Here is an 18082-nt window from a genome sequence, read left to right on the forward strand (position 1 = left end):
TTGTTATAGTTTATAGTAATTGTTTTGGCTCTGTATCTCCTTCAAGATGTTAATTTAGACTTTGTTGTTATTGTTGAATTGAAGAGCAAGGACTCTTAAGTGATGCAAGTGAGACTTGCAGTGTTCAAGAAGTGGCTCTGAGTTCTTCTGTGTCCTCCTGGATAATTCACTGATGCGTTCCTGGAATAGGCAGTCCTCTGAAGGTTCAGGCTGTTCCATGTTTTTTTTTTTCTGTTTTGCGGTAATTGCTCATTGTTCTGTATAAAAAAGCTCTAGATTATACAGCTTGAAGTAATTATCCCTATATTTGGATAACAACAGTGAATTCAAGTTTGCCCCCCCCCCTCATAAAAAAAGAGTTAAGTAAAATTTGTTTAACAATTTCAGAAAGGGTGTGTTGAAGTTTTCAAATAAGCACATCAGCAGTTTGACAGTAGTCCCCTTGTTTTATACAAGCCAATGTCACAAAACAGCTCTGGCATAAGGCTGCAAGAATGATCCGTTGGTCTCTCATTAGTCTGGCTATGTCCCCTGCTGCAAATAATCACTTTGACAGACAGAACTTTTTGCATTTTTTAATCACGCTGACTTCTTAAAGTGTTTTTTTATACTGACAGTCACATTCTCTCCTCCACTCTCCTAATCACAAACAACATTTAAACATTCATATACTGGAAGTGGTGATCAAACTGACACTTTTCAAATTTGAAGACAATAAGTCTTCGCCCTAAGCTACAGAACTCCTAAATGAGCTTTTATAAGTGAGGCAGGCATCATAGAGCAAATTGAGATATGCAGTGGAATTAACTTGGGATTATTATAGCGAGCTACAGATAAAACAGCACATCTCTTTTTCCTTGGGTTTTGATGTCATGCATCAAAAATATGCCTGTTATTTTCTATTTTACAATTGGGTGTGTGGTCACTGACATAACCTCTACAATACAGCAGCTTCGTTGTTTCATTGTTTTCTTTTGCGAGTATCAATAACCCTGAAGAAAACTACATATGGCTGAAATCCAGCGATCCTTTAGGTATCCATAACCTCAACATTGATCAATGTCTGTTAATGGTGAGAATTTATGTGTGAATGACTTCCTGTGTTGTGACAGTCCCATGTGTTTTGGTTCAGTCCCAAAGCCAGTTGGTTGCACAGACCATCTGTCCACTCTAAGTTATATTCTCAAGTGTTGAAACCAACTTACCCTTTAATAAGTCACATATTTTGGCAGTGTCACTATTTCACTTGGCAACTCAGAGGCATTGTTCAACTTCAAGGGCAAATAAAAAAGTGCTTTGGAACTAACATAAGCTAAAGAAAGAAAGATATAATTTTAGTAAAAATTTAAAATTTTGACTTTTTTGATTTTAAGTAGTAAATATTGAAAAATGCCTTCCAGTGTTTTTGGCATTCTTCTCAAGTACTTTGGTGTGTGGTTTGAACTGTGCTGCACAGCTGTTGTGCAATGAAGTGATGGTCTGCCAAAAACTGATCAGTAGTTGCAATAAGCGCAACTATGCTACTTTTTTATTATGTTATTATTTTTACGTTGTTTCTTTATTTATTTTTAAATCTCTAATCTGATCATTTCTGGATTTGTTTAGCTTCCTCTTCTCTGAAAATTTTATTAATAAATTACATTTTTGTATTCTTCTATATGCAAGAATGCCATGAGTTTTATTTATTTGTTTGTATGAAATCTTCCCCTGGGTTAAATATCTGGATCATTACAGAAGAGAATTAAGGCCACAACAAAAGGGAACTTAAATCAAAACTGAGATCAAAAAACTGTGATCTCAGAATTTGTATCTTAATTTTAGAATTTTTCATTTTGAAAGTCAGAATTTTCTGAGATTTAAGTCAGAATTCCCCCCTAAAAACGATATAATTTTTTAAATACTTCTGACTTTAATTTCAGCATTGTAATTATTTTCTAAGAATTCTGACAATTTAGAATTCTGAAACTCAGTAGTAACAGAAATGTATCAAAATTTCCAGATCAAAGTTGGAATTCTGAGATTTAAGTAAAAATTCCTAAAAAAAAAAAATTAAAAAGATTTCTGACTTTAATCTCAGAATTGAAACTGTTTTCTAAAATTTTTGGAATTTAAAATTTTGAAACTGATTTATTAGAGAAAGTTTAAGAATTCAAGAAAAACAGACTGAATTTCAATATTAAAGTCTGATTTCTGAGACAAAAAGTAAATATTCTGTGAAATTTCAGAAACATAAGTATTATGAGATTATTATTTTACTTTTTGGATCATACACTAGCCTGAAATAGTAAATAAAAGGCATAGCTGCCCTCTGCACAGGTCTTTACGGGGTGTGACAGAAGAGGAGAGAAGACATCCACTGCCCGGTCTACTTTAGAGGAGTAAATACTTTGTGCTTATAAGGAGATATTTTGTCTCACCAGTGTGAGAAGATGGAAAAACTTTGGACTTTTACTGGGTGAAGTTAGTTTTATAGGTAGAGTATAAGCTTCTAGAGCTCTGTTTGATTCAGCAGACTGCTCTGTTAAAGGAATTAACATCTGTGACTTTATAACAAAGGTTTTTGCTATATAACATTAACATCATTAACCTCAACAAATATGCTAACAGATCCATAATGTTGACAAGTGGCCTTGTGTTAGAAATGAGCTTCAATAAATATCCACACTCTGCTTATTCAATCCTCCAGTAACCATGTGAGGTTATTTATTTTGTATACAATAAATACATGCAGACAAGGGTGTATGGTTCAGGGAACCTGCCACCCTTTTTTATGGTGCAATTTTGCCAGGCAGATATATGGAAATGAAAGAAATAGAAATAATTACTATGTCTATTTAACATTTGTGCTGTGTTTTCATTATCTGTAGTGCATATTTTAAAGCCAGCAAAAACACATAGTAGGAAATGGAAGGTATCTTTACAAATAAAAAAAAAAAAGATACTTCCCATAAAGCAGCAGCATAAATCAGTATTTGCCTATCTCTTCTGATAACACAGAAACAATTATTACTCATGCCCTTTGCATGCAAATTTAACTATATTAGAGATCAGGGATTTTCCACCCAATGAGCTGGTGCTCATGGGAAATGCTGCCTTCCTTCAGGTAAAATAATAATATGGCTTTTGTCCAGTGTGGGGAGCCATTATCACCCAAAACTAAAAGTTGTTTTGAACTGCTTTAAGTCCATCCTGAGATATCAGTTCAAGCAACTGTTAAAGCAATAAATTTGACATTTTAACGCTGGTGGTGGTTCATGTTAAGCATTAGATTTGGTCCTGCTTTCTCCTATGTCTGAAAGTAGCTGGGTTTTATTATCCTAGGCAGCACTTCTCTTGCTGTACTGCACCTGCAGCTTCCTGATCACATAAAGCATAAATGGGATATGTTGACTGTTTACAGGCACGTAAACTCAAAAATCTCTTCTCAAATATAACTTAATGCTTTTAAACCAACATTTTTGCCTAAAAATAGCTGAGAGAAAATAACTTTTTTGTTATAGGTTTGAAAGCAGAGTGTGCTATTTTTACTGTCTGGAAATGATTTCACAAATGAAAAATGTATCAGATTCAGTGCTCAAAATGTAGAGGGACACTTTATATTTTATTCATTCACCACTGAGGGAATTTAACACTTTAATGTTATGGAATTCCATTACAGCTCCTTAAGAAACGTACACATCACACAAAACAGTGTATGAACTGCAATCATTTATTTATCTAAGTTATAAAAGAGGTTGGCTGCCTGAAAAAAAAAAACCCATACATTTCACATTTGAATAAACATTGTCTAAAATAATGTTTATTCTATTGTGTCCATTAATGTTGTAGCACTCTCACTTTGGACACTATCTAAATATTTACACAGCCACAGAGTTAACATTGATAACTCTCACATCTTTGTGCATTCGGCTTGAAATAAAGCGATAACTAAGCTATTTGGGCACAGGTACTGATATTAAACATGTGTGGTGAGGATATCTTCTCCTCTTTTCATGATTGTCACCTACCGCTGAGCAACAAAGTGAAGGTGCAATATCCCCACTCACTCTCAAGCCCTTTAAAGGCACTGAGTGGGTTTTAATAAGAGGCAGAGTGGTTAGTGGTGCACACCATGGTCTTCAATGGGATTAAAAGCCTTTGAATGGTCTAGGCCATTAAAGTCTAGAAGTCCTGCAGCGCGTTATGAGCATGTTTATCACAAGGATTAGCAAACACAGCAAAAGCAATCACCCTAGGAGCACAGGCACCTCTACTTGTTCTATTATCTGACTTGCTGAGCAGCTGATGATAAGAGTGATTCGGCAGCCCTGAAAGGTAAAGCTTTGGTCCCAACTGTAAGCTCTACACCTGCAACATCTAGGAATTGTGATTTTTTTTAAAGATTTGCCAAACCAGTAGGGTGCTTGAGATGAAAAGGAAATCTTGTTTTTAAGAACGGGTGATGCCTTTCAAAAGTATCTATACCCGTTTTTTGCAAACTTTGTCTTCTTTACTAGTATATTAGGTAATCTACGTAATATAAGTTGTAGATAACTAAGTATATGTAATAAATTCTAATGGTTGCATACATCCTGGGGTTCTTTTTCATCTACCATTTCCTAACAGTGCATGCAGCCGTTAGCTTGGGAGGATCTATCAGATGGGTTCCAAATATTGTTTAGACCCTAACTCATAACCCTCTCTTATTGGTGGGCCAGTAGTTTTAAGTAGCCATTATATTCACCCTTACTGAAAGCTAGCTCATTTCTTTTCCGTCTCCTCTGTCTTTCTTCTGACCATTATTTTCCTCTCACTTTCCATCATCTCCACTGCTGTTGATAGCTTCCAGGCCTGAACAGGGGAGCTTCCTTCCTTTGTTTCTGCAGTCCTGAATCAGTCCTTCGTAGCGCTCAGTTTTCCTCCTTAAATGCTTTTTCTTAAAAAAAAAAAATGCAAGTCCCTCTACAGTGATCATCCCTGCTTATGTTGAGAGAAGAGCTGCATCAGCCTCAGGGTAGTATGGATGATGTCTGAGAACTGGAACCTCCTCTTCAGGTCAAATCTTAGCTTCCGTTATTAAGTAGCCTGCAGGAAAAAAAGAGTGATGTTGTTGATTCTAACTTCCCTTTTTTCCATCCCTCAAGAGGTTTACTAAAAAACATTAGTTTAACATCATGAAGAATAAGGATGAGATTTCAGTGATATGATTTTGGAGCAGAATAAAGTGAGGTTATCAAAAACTATCTACCAACTAAATCTACCATAAGGCAAGAAGTATTCTACAATAGCACTGTTAAATCAATCAGAAAATGGAAACTATAGGACACAACTGCAAAGGGTGATGGTAATTTGGGGGGATTTGGAAAGTGAAATGAGATTAAATATTCCAGAAGGTTTCACACAAAGTAGAAAAAAAAAGTGAAAAGAAATAGTTAAATCTAGATATCTTTGCCACATGAATGACAAATATGTCACTTAATAAGTCTTACATATTAGTCAGTTTAGATGATAATTGATTAGTGTTTGTTTTGTCTATCTGAAATAAGGACCAGGGGGAAAAAAAGCCAAATTTAAGTCGTAAACATAACCATATTCCATGGTAAACTTTAACCTTTATAAAGAGATCAGTGCTACCACCTATCTCCTTTATCTTGGTTGTGAGAGAGAGGCTGAACCTTTCCCTCTGTCTACGTGACCCAGAATGCTGTACACCTCTGGTTCAGTGAAATTATAGAACTTTGGTGTATTTTCATTTGATATTGTTGAGGTTCTTTTCACCATACGTATGGTTAATGGTTTTCAGCTTTGCCCTTATTTAAACCCTTGGGTGAGTGAGTTCCTACATTTACCTGGAGGAGCTGTAAAATTCAACAGTTGGTGGGAGAATTCGGTATGAGGAGAAATATCGCGGCACTGTACAGTACAGTTTTTCACAAGTCAAGTCAAACTCAGACATAAATCATACTTCAAGTAAGAAATGCTCTCATTCTAGTCGACTGATTGTCCCTTATTTGCAAAAATTATGTGTAGAAATGTTCCTCTACATGTGCAAAGATGATGGAGACATACAGCAAAAGATCTTCGCAATAGCATTAAAAGTTGGTTCTACAAATTATTGACTCTGGCGAAGTGATTTAAATTATAGATAACATTTCCTATATGTTTTTGTAAAGAGAATTTAAGCAATCATTCATTAAGACGTACTACTTTGTTTCTCAAAATCGCAAATGAAATACATTGATATTTGTGGCTGTAATATGACAAAACATGGACAGGATAAAGATATTTTTTCTTTAAGCCGTCTTCTGTAACACTGATGTTGAGCCATTTGACTTGTGGTTCTAACTCATTTCCTGCTGTTTGCACTTTTTAAAGATCTTCCACATGACCTATGACCTGGCCAGCGCCATGGTGAGAATAGTCAACCTCATCGGTATGATGCTTTTGCTGTGCCACTGGGATGGCTGCCTGCAGTTCCTGGTGCCCATGCTGCAGGACTTTCCAGCTGACTGCTGGGTCTCCAAAAATAAGATGGTGGTAAGTGCTCTTCTTGGACAGTCTTGTATGCCCTGTTTAATCAGATTACACCTATGTCTTATCTTATCCATCACCTCCAGTAATTACTGTATTAAAACCCCTTTAGCTTCCTGTGAAAGACTGTAATGCATATCTGTCATATTAAAGGCCAAATGAAATAGGTGTATCTGCTGCACTGGTAGACTTTTATTCAATTTGGTGATGACTAAATTTTAAGCAGGTCTACTACACAGTGTAAAAAGGTGTCTTTTTTAACATAAGTGTCACCAGATAATGCTTATGCTTGTACCTGCCCTTCATTTTTTTAAATTCTTAAAAAAAACAAAGTGTTGCATTTGCTAAAATCTGCCCCATTAAAGAGCTTCTCTTCAGTAGTTAATGCACATACAGAGTGACCCTAACAGTCCTATCTCTTTTCTGGAGGTAAGGATAAACATACTGAAGTAGACTAGTAAATCAACATAGATCCAAGTCCTGAATAACACAGCGGGTGAAATGGCTTCCTCACTGATAGCTTATCAATACACTTGTCAATATAAGAGCTATCAGGGCCACCTAAAGCCCTTTATATAATAGAATAAAAGACTGCATGAGTGAAAATGTTCTTGGGTGACATTTCAACAAAGCATGCACTCTCTGTTAGCTTGCTCTCTGGTGTTCTCTAAAGTGTCTGCATATACCAGGAAGATCTTTAACAATTTGTTCTCATGAAAATCAAAATCCTACAGCTTACGCATCCATCAAATCACTTTGTTTAAGTAACATGCTTATTTTAGTCAGCTAAGGGAGATTATTTTTTGTTCTTTTAGAAGAAGGATGTTAGAGTCGAGCAGAAAACCAGACATTTAAATTTAAAACATCATAGAACCTGAGTTTAATGTAGTTGCATGTCACTAAATTGATTTGAAAGGCATTTAAAAACTTTTTTTCTTAGTAATTCAATTCAGGAAAAAAAAAAACATATTAGATAGATTCATTATACAGAGATCTGTTTCTGTAAAGCATTGCCTCTTTAGCTGCTGTTGCTAAAATTCTTGTACCAGAACAGATGTCACATGGGTAGTTATGTCTCTCAAGGTAGGATGTTCCTGATTCACCATGCATCGCTGCTTCCATGACAAGCTCACTTGTTTCACTGAGTCTGCTTTGCTAATGTTTAAGCAGCACAATAGGCACAAGTTGCAAACTTCTTCCCCTGAGATGTTTCAGACTTTATCTAATTTTAGTCGCACTTCTGTTCATTTGTGCAGAGATATGCATTCAGGTGAGAGTTGCTGCTCAGGCAGCGTGTTATTACTTGAGATCAGACTAGAAACTACTTTGTATCTTTTTGATTGAATTTAATTGGAATCACGTAAAACTATATTGGAAATGTTGTGTTCATCCAGTTCAGTACTTCTTTTCAGCTGTCTCTGAGCAGCATGCAGATTATTTCCCCCAGTCAACTTGCTGGAGGTTGTATTAAAATCTATATGATTGGTTGATAAACATTGATACAGAAGAATAAAATGTTAGTGAAAGACATGCATGTTCATTGTCTTGTAATATTGTTTTAAAAAAAAAACATATATTATTCTTTTCATTTACTTGACATTTCACTTTTTTTTTTTTTTATATTGTGGCTTTCAAAACACGATTATCCTATGTGTATCTGACTTGTTATTTGAAAATATTTTGAAATGAGTACCGTAAATATAATTTCCCAAACTGATATTGAAGACAAGAGCCTTAATCTATAACCACACAATTGCCAATATAAAAACACGTGATGTTAATGATTTATAATTTTATAACTCTCTTTCTTTCTAAAAATAAAGATTTTTTCCATAACTACCATCCATTAGTTAAAGGTATAGTGGAGGATTTTTGCAAATTTTTGAAAAGACCCACTCACTCCACTTAAAAAAAAAAAAAAAAAAAAAACGAATTTGCACATACCTGTAACGGCTCCTGAGAGGGAATGCCCATTAAAAGCATGCAAAAGCATGCACAAGCCCATTTTTCCGTGTGCACGCTCTTTTCATACAAGCTTACTTTCCAGAAGAAGATTTGGAATCTTTCCGCTATGTAAGACTCACCACCGGTAAGTGAAATAGGGATGAGCACATAGGATGGCCTTAGGTAAACATATAATCAGAATGATTGACAATTAGGAGGACCACTTATTTTGATGATCCACCCAGAAAAAGAACATCCTCCAAAGTACCTTTAACAGTCCACATTTGGACACCAAAGCATTCAAAATCTACAAAGACATTTTAATCTGAGTCTGAAAAAAAAAGAACAACAAGATTTTTCAGACATAGATTATTTGTTAATATTTGCATTCATCTCTACAATTAGCATTTTATCATTTGTATCTTCCTGCTTTGCAATTTCTTGGGAAATATGAAAGCATTTTTTAAACGGAAATAAAGGTCACCCAGGGAAATTGCCTTAAATGTCTATTCCCTTTTTGACAGGTTATTTCAATGTTGTTAAAATAAGAGTATATTACATAGATCTCATCCATTAAACGCATTTTATATAGCTAATAGACCTCCCATATTTAAGCACAAGTATTTTTCTTAGTCACAGTTTTTAGTTAGGGAATTATATTGAAAATGTCATTTCAAGATACCGCCAAGACTGAAAAGAAATGTACGGTTGCCTTACATGGAAACTGTTTATTACTTCTTTTGGTAGGTAGTAACAAATTTGCTCTTTGTATTAGCTTTTCCATGGTGCAAATGATTTTAAAAGCAATCTGGACATGTCACCCCCAGGAGATAGTTATTGATTTGCAATGAACCACCATTGGGATTTAAAGGGAAAAAGGGGCAATTTATCTACAAATGAGAAAACTCAAGCTGAAATCACATTTTTCTAAATAGCTGACCTACTTTCTCTCATGCAAGCCTGCCATGTCTCTCGCTCTTTCTGCCCATTTCCAGGGCTCTGTTTTTAGGCTTCGACCCAAACGTCTGCTGCCTCCAAATATTTACATATTTTTGAGTTTGTGTTTCTCTGCCAGCTGCCCTCCTCTGAACTAAGATGTTTGAAAGTTGCAGCCCACAGTAGCTCTGTCCCAAGCGAGGGTAGCTGTGATGGTAAAACGGACCTTTCATGTGCAATCAGTGCCATCATTTGAGACAGGCTAAAGCCAGGATGTGTTATAATGTATTCCATCTAAGTCACCTGTCCTGTTCTCTTCTATCCAGAATGACACATGGGGACAGCAGTACTCCTACGCACTTTTCAAAGCTATGAGCCACATGCTATGCATTGGGTATGGCATGTACCCCCCAGTGGGGATGACGGACGTCTGGCTGACCATCCTGAGTATGATTGTGGGCGCTACGTGTTACGCCATGTTTGTGGGGCACGCCACTGCACTCATCCAGTCTCTGGACTCTTCTCGGCGCCAGTACCAAGAGAAGGTGAGTCAAATGATACCTTTTCCTTTCTTATGCTCGTAAAAATGAATCCTTTCACCCTTTTTCTATTTATATTTCATATTTTTACACTTTATAGCCAGAATGGAACATTTTGTTTTGTTTGCTGACCTTAAAGTCTTTTGCTACCTGGCAGCATGTCTTGCATTGTAAAATATTCTTCACAATTCTCAACAACTTCTTTGTTTTGATTTGTCATAGACAAAAATTATAATTGTTTTTTGTTTTCATTTTCTGCAACTCATGAATGAAATTTGTTTCCTGACTTGGTACTTTGTGATGAGAGTATTTAAATGAAAGATTTTAGAGTTTTCTGCATTTTTTCCACTTAGTAGAAATAATTGATTTACCCATGTTGCACAGCTAGTAGATTTATCAACAGATTCCACCATCTGACAGTGGATCTCTGCAGTTGCTCTAAATACTCTGATTGCCCATCCTGACATATTTAGCTGGAAGGTCAAATCTTGGCTTTCAGCTGTAATGTACAGCTTCCATTTTTTGGTATTACCGGGATCAACAGATCTCTGGTATGTCTTCTTTAAGCTTCATCAAAACTTTGCTTTCTTAATGATTGTGTCCATCTGAAGCCCTTGTGGAACAACTGTATTTAAAATGAATTCCTTGAACAGAGCTGGTATTTGTTTACAAGTTAGATTACTTCTGAGGGTAAGTGGGTATATTGGAATTTATATTTTTTCAGGGGTTTAAAAGTGCAGGTCCATGAAAACAAATGCTGTGTTTTCAGATTTTTATCCATTGCAAATATGTAAAAACGCCATTATGTGCTTCTTTGTCTTGGTCTATCAAGTTCAATCCAAATAAAATACTAAATTTGGATAAGCAGTATAAATATTTTTGCAAAGCGCCAGTTAACTTGTGCAATGGAGTACAGCCTTCAGCTTAATATTGACACTACTGTGGGTAATATTCACTGTAATCGCATAATTAATAGTTGCTTTTTTTGGTTTGTTTATTTCTTTAACTATGATTTTTGACAGTAACTCAAAACAGCTTTATTTTCTATGAAGAAACTCCATCACGTATGAAGGACCAAGGCTTAAATCTATGACCAAAGTGTGCCAGGCTTTTTTTGTCGAGACCTAAAAAAAAAAGGTCCTAGCCAGCTGTGAAAACTCAAACATGTCCCATTGTGACATGCCCTCTGTAGGCCCAACATGGGCGATAATGAGCTGAGCTCTAGGCTGCCTCAATGTCCACTGTCTGAGGCGTGGTGCAGACATGAGAGACTGACCTCTAGAGAACAGTGGCAGAGACTCGAGAAATCTCACCTAAATGAAAGGGGGAATGTGGGAGTGAAAGAGTGCAGGAAGGCAGACAGGCAGATGTAACAAGTGGATGGTGGTACGTCTTTGAATGAAGACCAGATCTGATGACAAAAATGCATACTTCTAACATAATATGTAGTTAAAAAAAGTCTTAAGAACTACAACAAAGGTTCTGAACTTAGGTTTTATACATTTGATAAGAATGGTGCAAAACTAGTAACCAGCTCAATACACTACTCATGCTGGTTGAATGGCTTAGAGATATTTTGCTAATATGCAAACTGAACAGCTGGCCTGTCTCAGCACCAGTCTATGTGCTGCTGAACCCAGTTGCTTCCATTTCTAGCATACAAATCCCTCAGCAGGCTGTAAAAAAACATAATCCATGCTCCTTCACAGTGCATCTAAGGAAATATGATTTCTGCATTTCATTTTTTAGATTGTGGACTCTTTTCACAAGTGCCAGCGATAAAACACACTCTGCTACTTCCTGCTTTTTGCTATCCATGCTCAACTTTTATGCATTTTGGTTTCAAAATGAGAAAAAAAAGAATACTTCACCAGTGGATATTCTTTCAGCTGTGGGATCATCTTCCTACTGAAGTGTTTTCTCTATGTTTCCATCTTAGACTAATTCCACTAACCCACATCCTCAAAGAGTAGACAATCCCTGGAGTACTTAGGAGACAGGTGGCAGTTTTTAGAAGTCCACTGTGCAGCCATGTCAGGGACACGTGTTCCTTTTTGCAGCAATTCAGACTGCAGAGGACCCTGCTGAGTGAGGAATCAAACCCAGGTTTCTCGATTTTACAGTATGCACGATTTTAACACAAATATTTTTAACTTGAATTTATTATTAATAAATAAAAAATGTTGGTATTTTATTAGCATTTTGAAAGCATTGAATATATCTTAGTCTTCTTTTATAAACTGCACACAGCGTTCTTATGCTTGCACAGATCTGTCATTATTAATGCCGTTTTTCTTTAATGCTTTTCTCATCTATTTGAATAGAAACACATATAATGAGAAAGGACATGTGAACTAATATATATACTCATTACATGCACACACTTTGCTTGTGAAGTGAGTCTTCTTTCAGTTTATGGGGGTAGATTAGAAATAAAGTAGCTCCTAAATGTGATGTTTTGAGAAACTATGTTTTCAAAAAGACACCTTCTTTACAAATAGAGTCCAAATGTGTGTAATCTCACACAGTTTATAAATATAATGTTGCTGTTCTGGGAAGGCCTCTGAGGTTTGTAGAGAAACATCATCATGGAGATCACTATGATCACTATCACCTTGCTGTCACAGTGGCCCGCTGTCTGGTAGCGACAGCGGCGACTAATAACAAAGATGGCGTGACCCACAGAGCAAAAAGCAGTGATCAACCGTCCGAACTGTCAGTTAACTAACTTTGCTGTAAAGTCCACTATATAGTCACTGCTGTATGTGGACAGGGTAAACTTGTATGAGCTATGAGGACAGCAGATTTTAAAACAGGGCATGCACGAGGAGAAATGGACTCATCCATGCTCTTGCACAAGCATTTTTTAGTAAGTGGAGGGTCTTTTAAAAAACCCTCCACAATACCTTTAATTGTACATTTGGCAAATATGGTGCTTAATGTCAGAGTGCTGACAAAACAGTGTTAAAAGAAAGCCCCAAAAAGACCTCTTTGTATATACCAAAAGACATGTAATGGACACCCAAACATGTTAAAGAAGGTATATTTATAGCCAGAGCTACAGTAGAAGGTTATAAATCACTGAATGAAAAGAAAGCTCTGAAAATCTTTTGAGACGGCATTTAAATAAAAAATTTAAAACTGTGCAAATAAGATGTCTAATTTGATAGAATGTGATCTTCTTAATCTAAGTACCATACTGTTTCAATTTCTAAATGTCATGATATGTCAACCACTGTGGGTCTCTGCTTCTGATCTTCACATGAAAGCCAATTATACACTGGCTGTCTTTTCATATGTGGTTAGCAAAGCTGGCGGTATGTTGCAAAATAAACTATACATATGGTGCATAACCTAAGTGTGTTAAATCACAGGTAAAGCATAACCCAACAGAGAACAAACAGCAGGAAATAGCACTAACTGCTTTCACCCCCCGTCACTGTGGTATGTTTGGTGAAACAAATCAACATTTAACAATTGGAAAACTTGTGATACTGGATCCTTAATGAGCCAAGCAGAATCATTGCCAATTTAATGTTTCCTGCTGGTTTTGATATGTCAGGGGTTGTGTTCATCTGCTGTAAATGAGGCGTAAAGAAACAGAACAAAAGCCTCTAACGGCTATATGGCAAAGATGAGAGACCATCTGTCCTACTGGCATGCAGAAGTGATATCCAGGTTACTTTTATATTTAAATGAGAAAGATTTTACTAAAACCCCTAAGAGGGATGATTACAAGGAAAACCAGCCTGTAAAGGCTTCTCACAAGTGTCAGATGGCACAAAGAAAGGGAAATTTTCTCTCTTAAAGATAGACAAAGTTATCATCACAAAACAGAAGTGCATGATATTGTAGTAAAATATTGCATAAAATGATGTGTCAGGCTTCCAGAATTAAACAAGTACAGTTTAATGAACTATTTTGAATAAGGTAACAAGGCCCTACTAAAAAAACTTAAAGAAGATGAGATGTGGTCTAAATTGAGATAAAAAGTTACTTAAAAAAAAATTCCTCAATAGAAAAGTTTTACCATTTTTTATCATGTTTTTGGTTTATAGGAAAAGAAGAATAAATTATTTTTGTTTTAAAAATGGTTTATTAACTGCATTTGGACAACAGATAAATAAGGTATTTAATTTATTATCCTTTGCAATATATCACAATTCTTAATGCATTGCTTCTAGAACAAGAAACAGAATGCAAATAAGCCATATTGAACTTTTTAGGCAACACAATGTATGGACTGGGGCCATATAATAGTGATATGAACAGAGCTTTATTTCAATAATACAATGTTAATAAAGCACGTTCCCATTGACCTGGAGAAATTTCAAGTAATTTTTTTGCAAGCACTTAATAATCTATCTATTATGATTAATAACACACAAGGAAAAGTACAAGGTAATTCAACAACCTTAATGGCTGCCTATCTTTAAAATGAATATGGCATTGCCGGGTAAGCACCCAAGAAACATTTCCCTTGGAGGCGCCACAAACTTTGATAATGTGCTGGAATGATCCACCCAGACACAAGATAACATAGTGTTGCAAGGAATCTATCCAAAAATAACATTGCTCAATCAATGATATGTCTTTAACGGTGGGGGCTGGCCATTAGAGGTTGCTAGGGAGCCGCCCCACCCACCCAATCACCTTCATTAAGACATAAAAGAAAATCAAATTAAAATGAAATTACAAAATTTAAATATTTTTCAAAATATATTGATATTAGATGTGCAAGAAATATATAGGATTTGGATAGAAAAAAAGGATAGAAATGTAACTTTATTGATCTCACAACGGAGAAATGAACTCTCTGCATTTAACCCATCCCCTTGGGGAGCAGTGGGCTGCCACTATGCAGCGCCCGGGGAGCAGTGTGGGGTTAAGGGTCTTGCTCAGGGACCCAGAGTGCAGGCTGTGAGGATCAAAACGGGTACATGCAACCTTCTCAGACCACAGGTGCACTTCTCTAACCACTAGGCCAACACTCCCAACAAGATGGCCGTTGTTTAGCATAAACAAAAAAAGATCAAGCATTCTCCATTGAGGATCGCTGGCAGAGTCGGTTAAAAATCATCAACATTTATATGGTACATCTTCTAAGTAATATAAAGGATATACAGTACTGTTGTCACACACTCATCATTTTCTTTATCAAGCTGAAGAATGTACCTTCTGCCTTTGTGTTGCTGTTATGTTCTCCATTGGGGGCGTGATGCAATGACAGTGGATGGTGCTATATATGAATTCATTACATTTCTCACAAAGCAAAAATAATTAAACAAACCTTTTTGTTGTTCTTCCTCCTTAATAACTTTTGATTTTTACAGCGTATGTAGCAACAAACTTTATGCCCTTTTCAAAGATCTAGGTATATCAGGTTAAGGAGCCTGTTTTAATGTTCTGCAGTCTTCGTAATGGAAAACGATCTTATTTATACCACCGATGTCATTCCCCCAAAATTAAAAACAATCTACTGAACTTGGTTTCCAAGTTTGAAGTTTCAAACTTGGAAACCAAGTCCAGTGGATCGTTTTTAATTCTTTTTGGAATGACTATGACCTGGTTGAGTGAGAACCGTCACCAGCACACCACCAATGTGTTTCAGAGTGGATAGTTGAGAGAAAAGCAAGCACTATAGACTCAGTTTTTTCGAGTGTCCATCATAAAGCCTGGATCTCAGTTGCACATCAAATCTGTGAGCAAATGGCATGTATGGAAACCCTCAAATTTGACTTAAATATTGACTCTTGGAGAAGGAATGGACCAAAATTGCATAAAGATACTCAACATATGACTGAGGTTATGCTGTTTCTAGCAAATACTTTTGAGTATACATAAGCTTATATTGATAAAACATGTAATAAAACTGCATTTAAAACATTCTATACCTAGCATAAGCAAGCAGGGGTGGGGGATCTGGAGTCAACAAGTCATCTCTATACCATTTATTTGTTCTACTTGGCCACTGAAGCAGGTGAGTCTAATCTGCAAAGTGAATTAACTTGTTTAGACTGGACTCCCCTGGTTAAGTGGCTGGGCAGATGAAATACATTACTTAGAGATGACTTGTTGATTCCAGTTCTCCTTGTCTGTATGCGAATAACGTAATCCTAAACTGTTGTTCGGTAAAACAGGTTGATTTTGTGCTTTTAAATATAAAACTATGTTGAATATAGAAAGAATATAGCTCGGAATCTTTGAGTAACTTAGCACTAATTATTCAATCTTTCCTTAATTTCTTAGCAACTAGCTTTAAGTATGGCAAACACTTTGCATTCATTTAAGTATTTTAGTCTCTAAACACTTGTAAGTTCTCACAGTAAGAACAGTTGTCAGTTGTGTTAGTTGTCATTGCGTGAGCATCTAGTAAATTCCCCCAAGAATCCCCTCCCATTGTCTCAGGCTTGTTAAGACTCATATTCACATAAAGATAATTAAGTCTTTCCGGACTGAGAGCTTAAGATGGCTGTAGATGTGGCTGTATATACAACAAAGAGCATGTATGCCACTCCAGCTCTCCCTAAACAGCTTATTATGCTCTATGGCTCTTCACTGTGGTAATAAATACCGTACATAGAGATGGATAACCATGGGCACCAAACAGACGAGCTAATCCCAATCGGCTGCAGGTGACTTGTGATTCTTGCTGTCTCACTTCCATTATATAACATTTCTCAGCATATAACTAAAAGATGTTGTTTGTTGTTGGCAATTACTTATTAAATAAAGGATGCCCAGGAGAGGGCATGTTGTGGCAAATCAATCCCAAATGGCTTTAACCATAAATGGCAATGGGATGCTGCTGGGCCACCCTTTACATCTCTAATCAACACTTGGTAATTAAACATATCTTAGAAGAAAAAGTTAATAAGGAGCCCAAAGCTAATTATTTGGAGGTTTAAAGGCTTTAGGGATCTTTCATACCCCCAAATTTAATTCCCTCTGGTGAAGGGTATTTTAGAAAGCAGGAAACGACTGTTAGTGTGGAACTATTTTTCCTTATTTTGTAGAAGTTCTTTTTGGAGATGTTGGTCCAAAGGAAAGTAAAGTAATGTTGTCAGGAAAAATCAATGTACTTGCTTGCTACTCGATATTTGTTTTGACACGAGAAATCCAAAATTTGGAAAAACTGTTTTCTCATTTTCAACTACAATAAAAAACAGAAAAACAGCAAAACAGCCACATTTTTGTTGTTTTGTTTTGAAACCCCCCGCAAAAAAAAAACTAAACTTTTTTTAACTCCGAAAAAAAAAAAAAAAAAAAAAAAAATATATATATATATATATATATATATATATATGGTGAGTTGTTCTGTTTTTTAGAAGTTGCTGTGGGCACACCATGTGGTCCTTGAAGACCCTGTTGTCCCACGGGTGACCTCTGCTCTAAGGCCAACCCCTCATGCATTACACAAAAACAAAAGTTTAATATTCTAAAGTCCATTTACTATTATAATTAAAACACTTGGAGCTAGACGTTATGCATGGAAATGGTGGTAGAGGTGGACTGTTTCCAAACAGGTTTACCTCTGAAAGCAGTTAGGTGTGATGGATTTTGTAATGTAGAGAGAAGTGATTGGTTTTTATTGTCAAACAAATGAAACTTTCTGATTTTCCTTTATAGTCACAAATATGCACGATTTTGTGTACCAGTCAAATAGAGTCAAATATTGTGGATTTAATGTGATGAAAGAGGATGAAGCGCTATGAATACTTTTCAATGGACTACACAATATATTAGTGCCATCACTTTGCACAGAATAGTAAAGTTGACATCTTCACTACATAAAATGTTAAGGTTTTATATTACAGAGGCAATACTTCAAAGTATAAACAATTGTACATCACAGGTTCACTATTTTGATTTGTTTTACTAGAAAAGTCAATCTCTCTAATCCTATTTACAGTCTTCTAAAACTGCAAATACACTGAAAATTCTGTAGATTATTTATTACTATTTTAAATATTACAAAATAGAGACAAAATCCATTCTGCTCTTTCTTTCTTTTCTTGTTTTTGTTAGTAATAGACTCATTTTTCCCCCTTAAAGAATTATCTTGGGACTTATGATAATCTTCATAACATGTGGTAGTCATGATAATACTTACATCTTTAATGATGGGTTTTGTTGGATCTAGTTCCTTTGTC

At 35.9% G+C, this 18082-nt stretch overlaps 1 protein-coding gene across 1 annotated transcript in view; it reads left to right on the forward strand.

Annotated features, from left to right (window-relative positions):
* The window catches only part of hcn4 (hyperpolarization activated cyclic nucleotide gated potassium channel 4), a 100196-nt gene that overhangs the window by 47756 nt on the left and 34358 nt on the right, over positions 1-18082 (forward strand). The window contains exons 3-4 of the mRNA XM_015391200.1: positions 6355-6516; positions 9717-9935. Coding sequence (XP_015246686.1) covers positions 6355-6516; positions 9717-9935 — 381 coding nt within the window. The remainder of the gene's footprint in view (positions 1-6354; positions 6517-9716; positions 9936-18082) is intronic.

Source organism: Cyprinodon variegatus, unplaced genomic scaffold (genome assembly GCF_000732505.1).
Source record: "Cyprinodon variegatus isolate N-32 unplaced genomic scaffold, C_variegatus-1.0 Scaffold22, whole genome shotgun sequence".
Taxonomy (NCBI): Eukaryota; Metazoa; Chordata; class Actinopteri; order Cyprinodontiformes; family Cyprinodontidae; genus Cyprinodon; species Cyprinodon variegatus.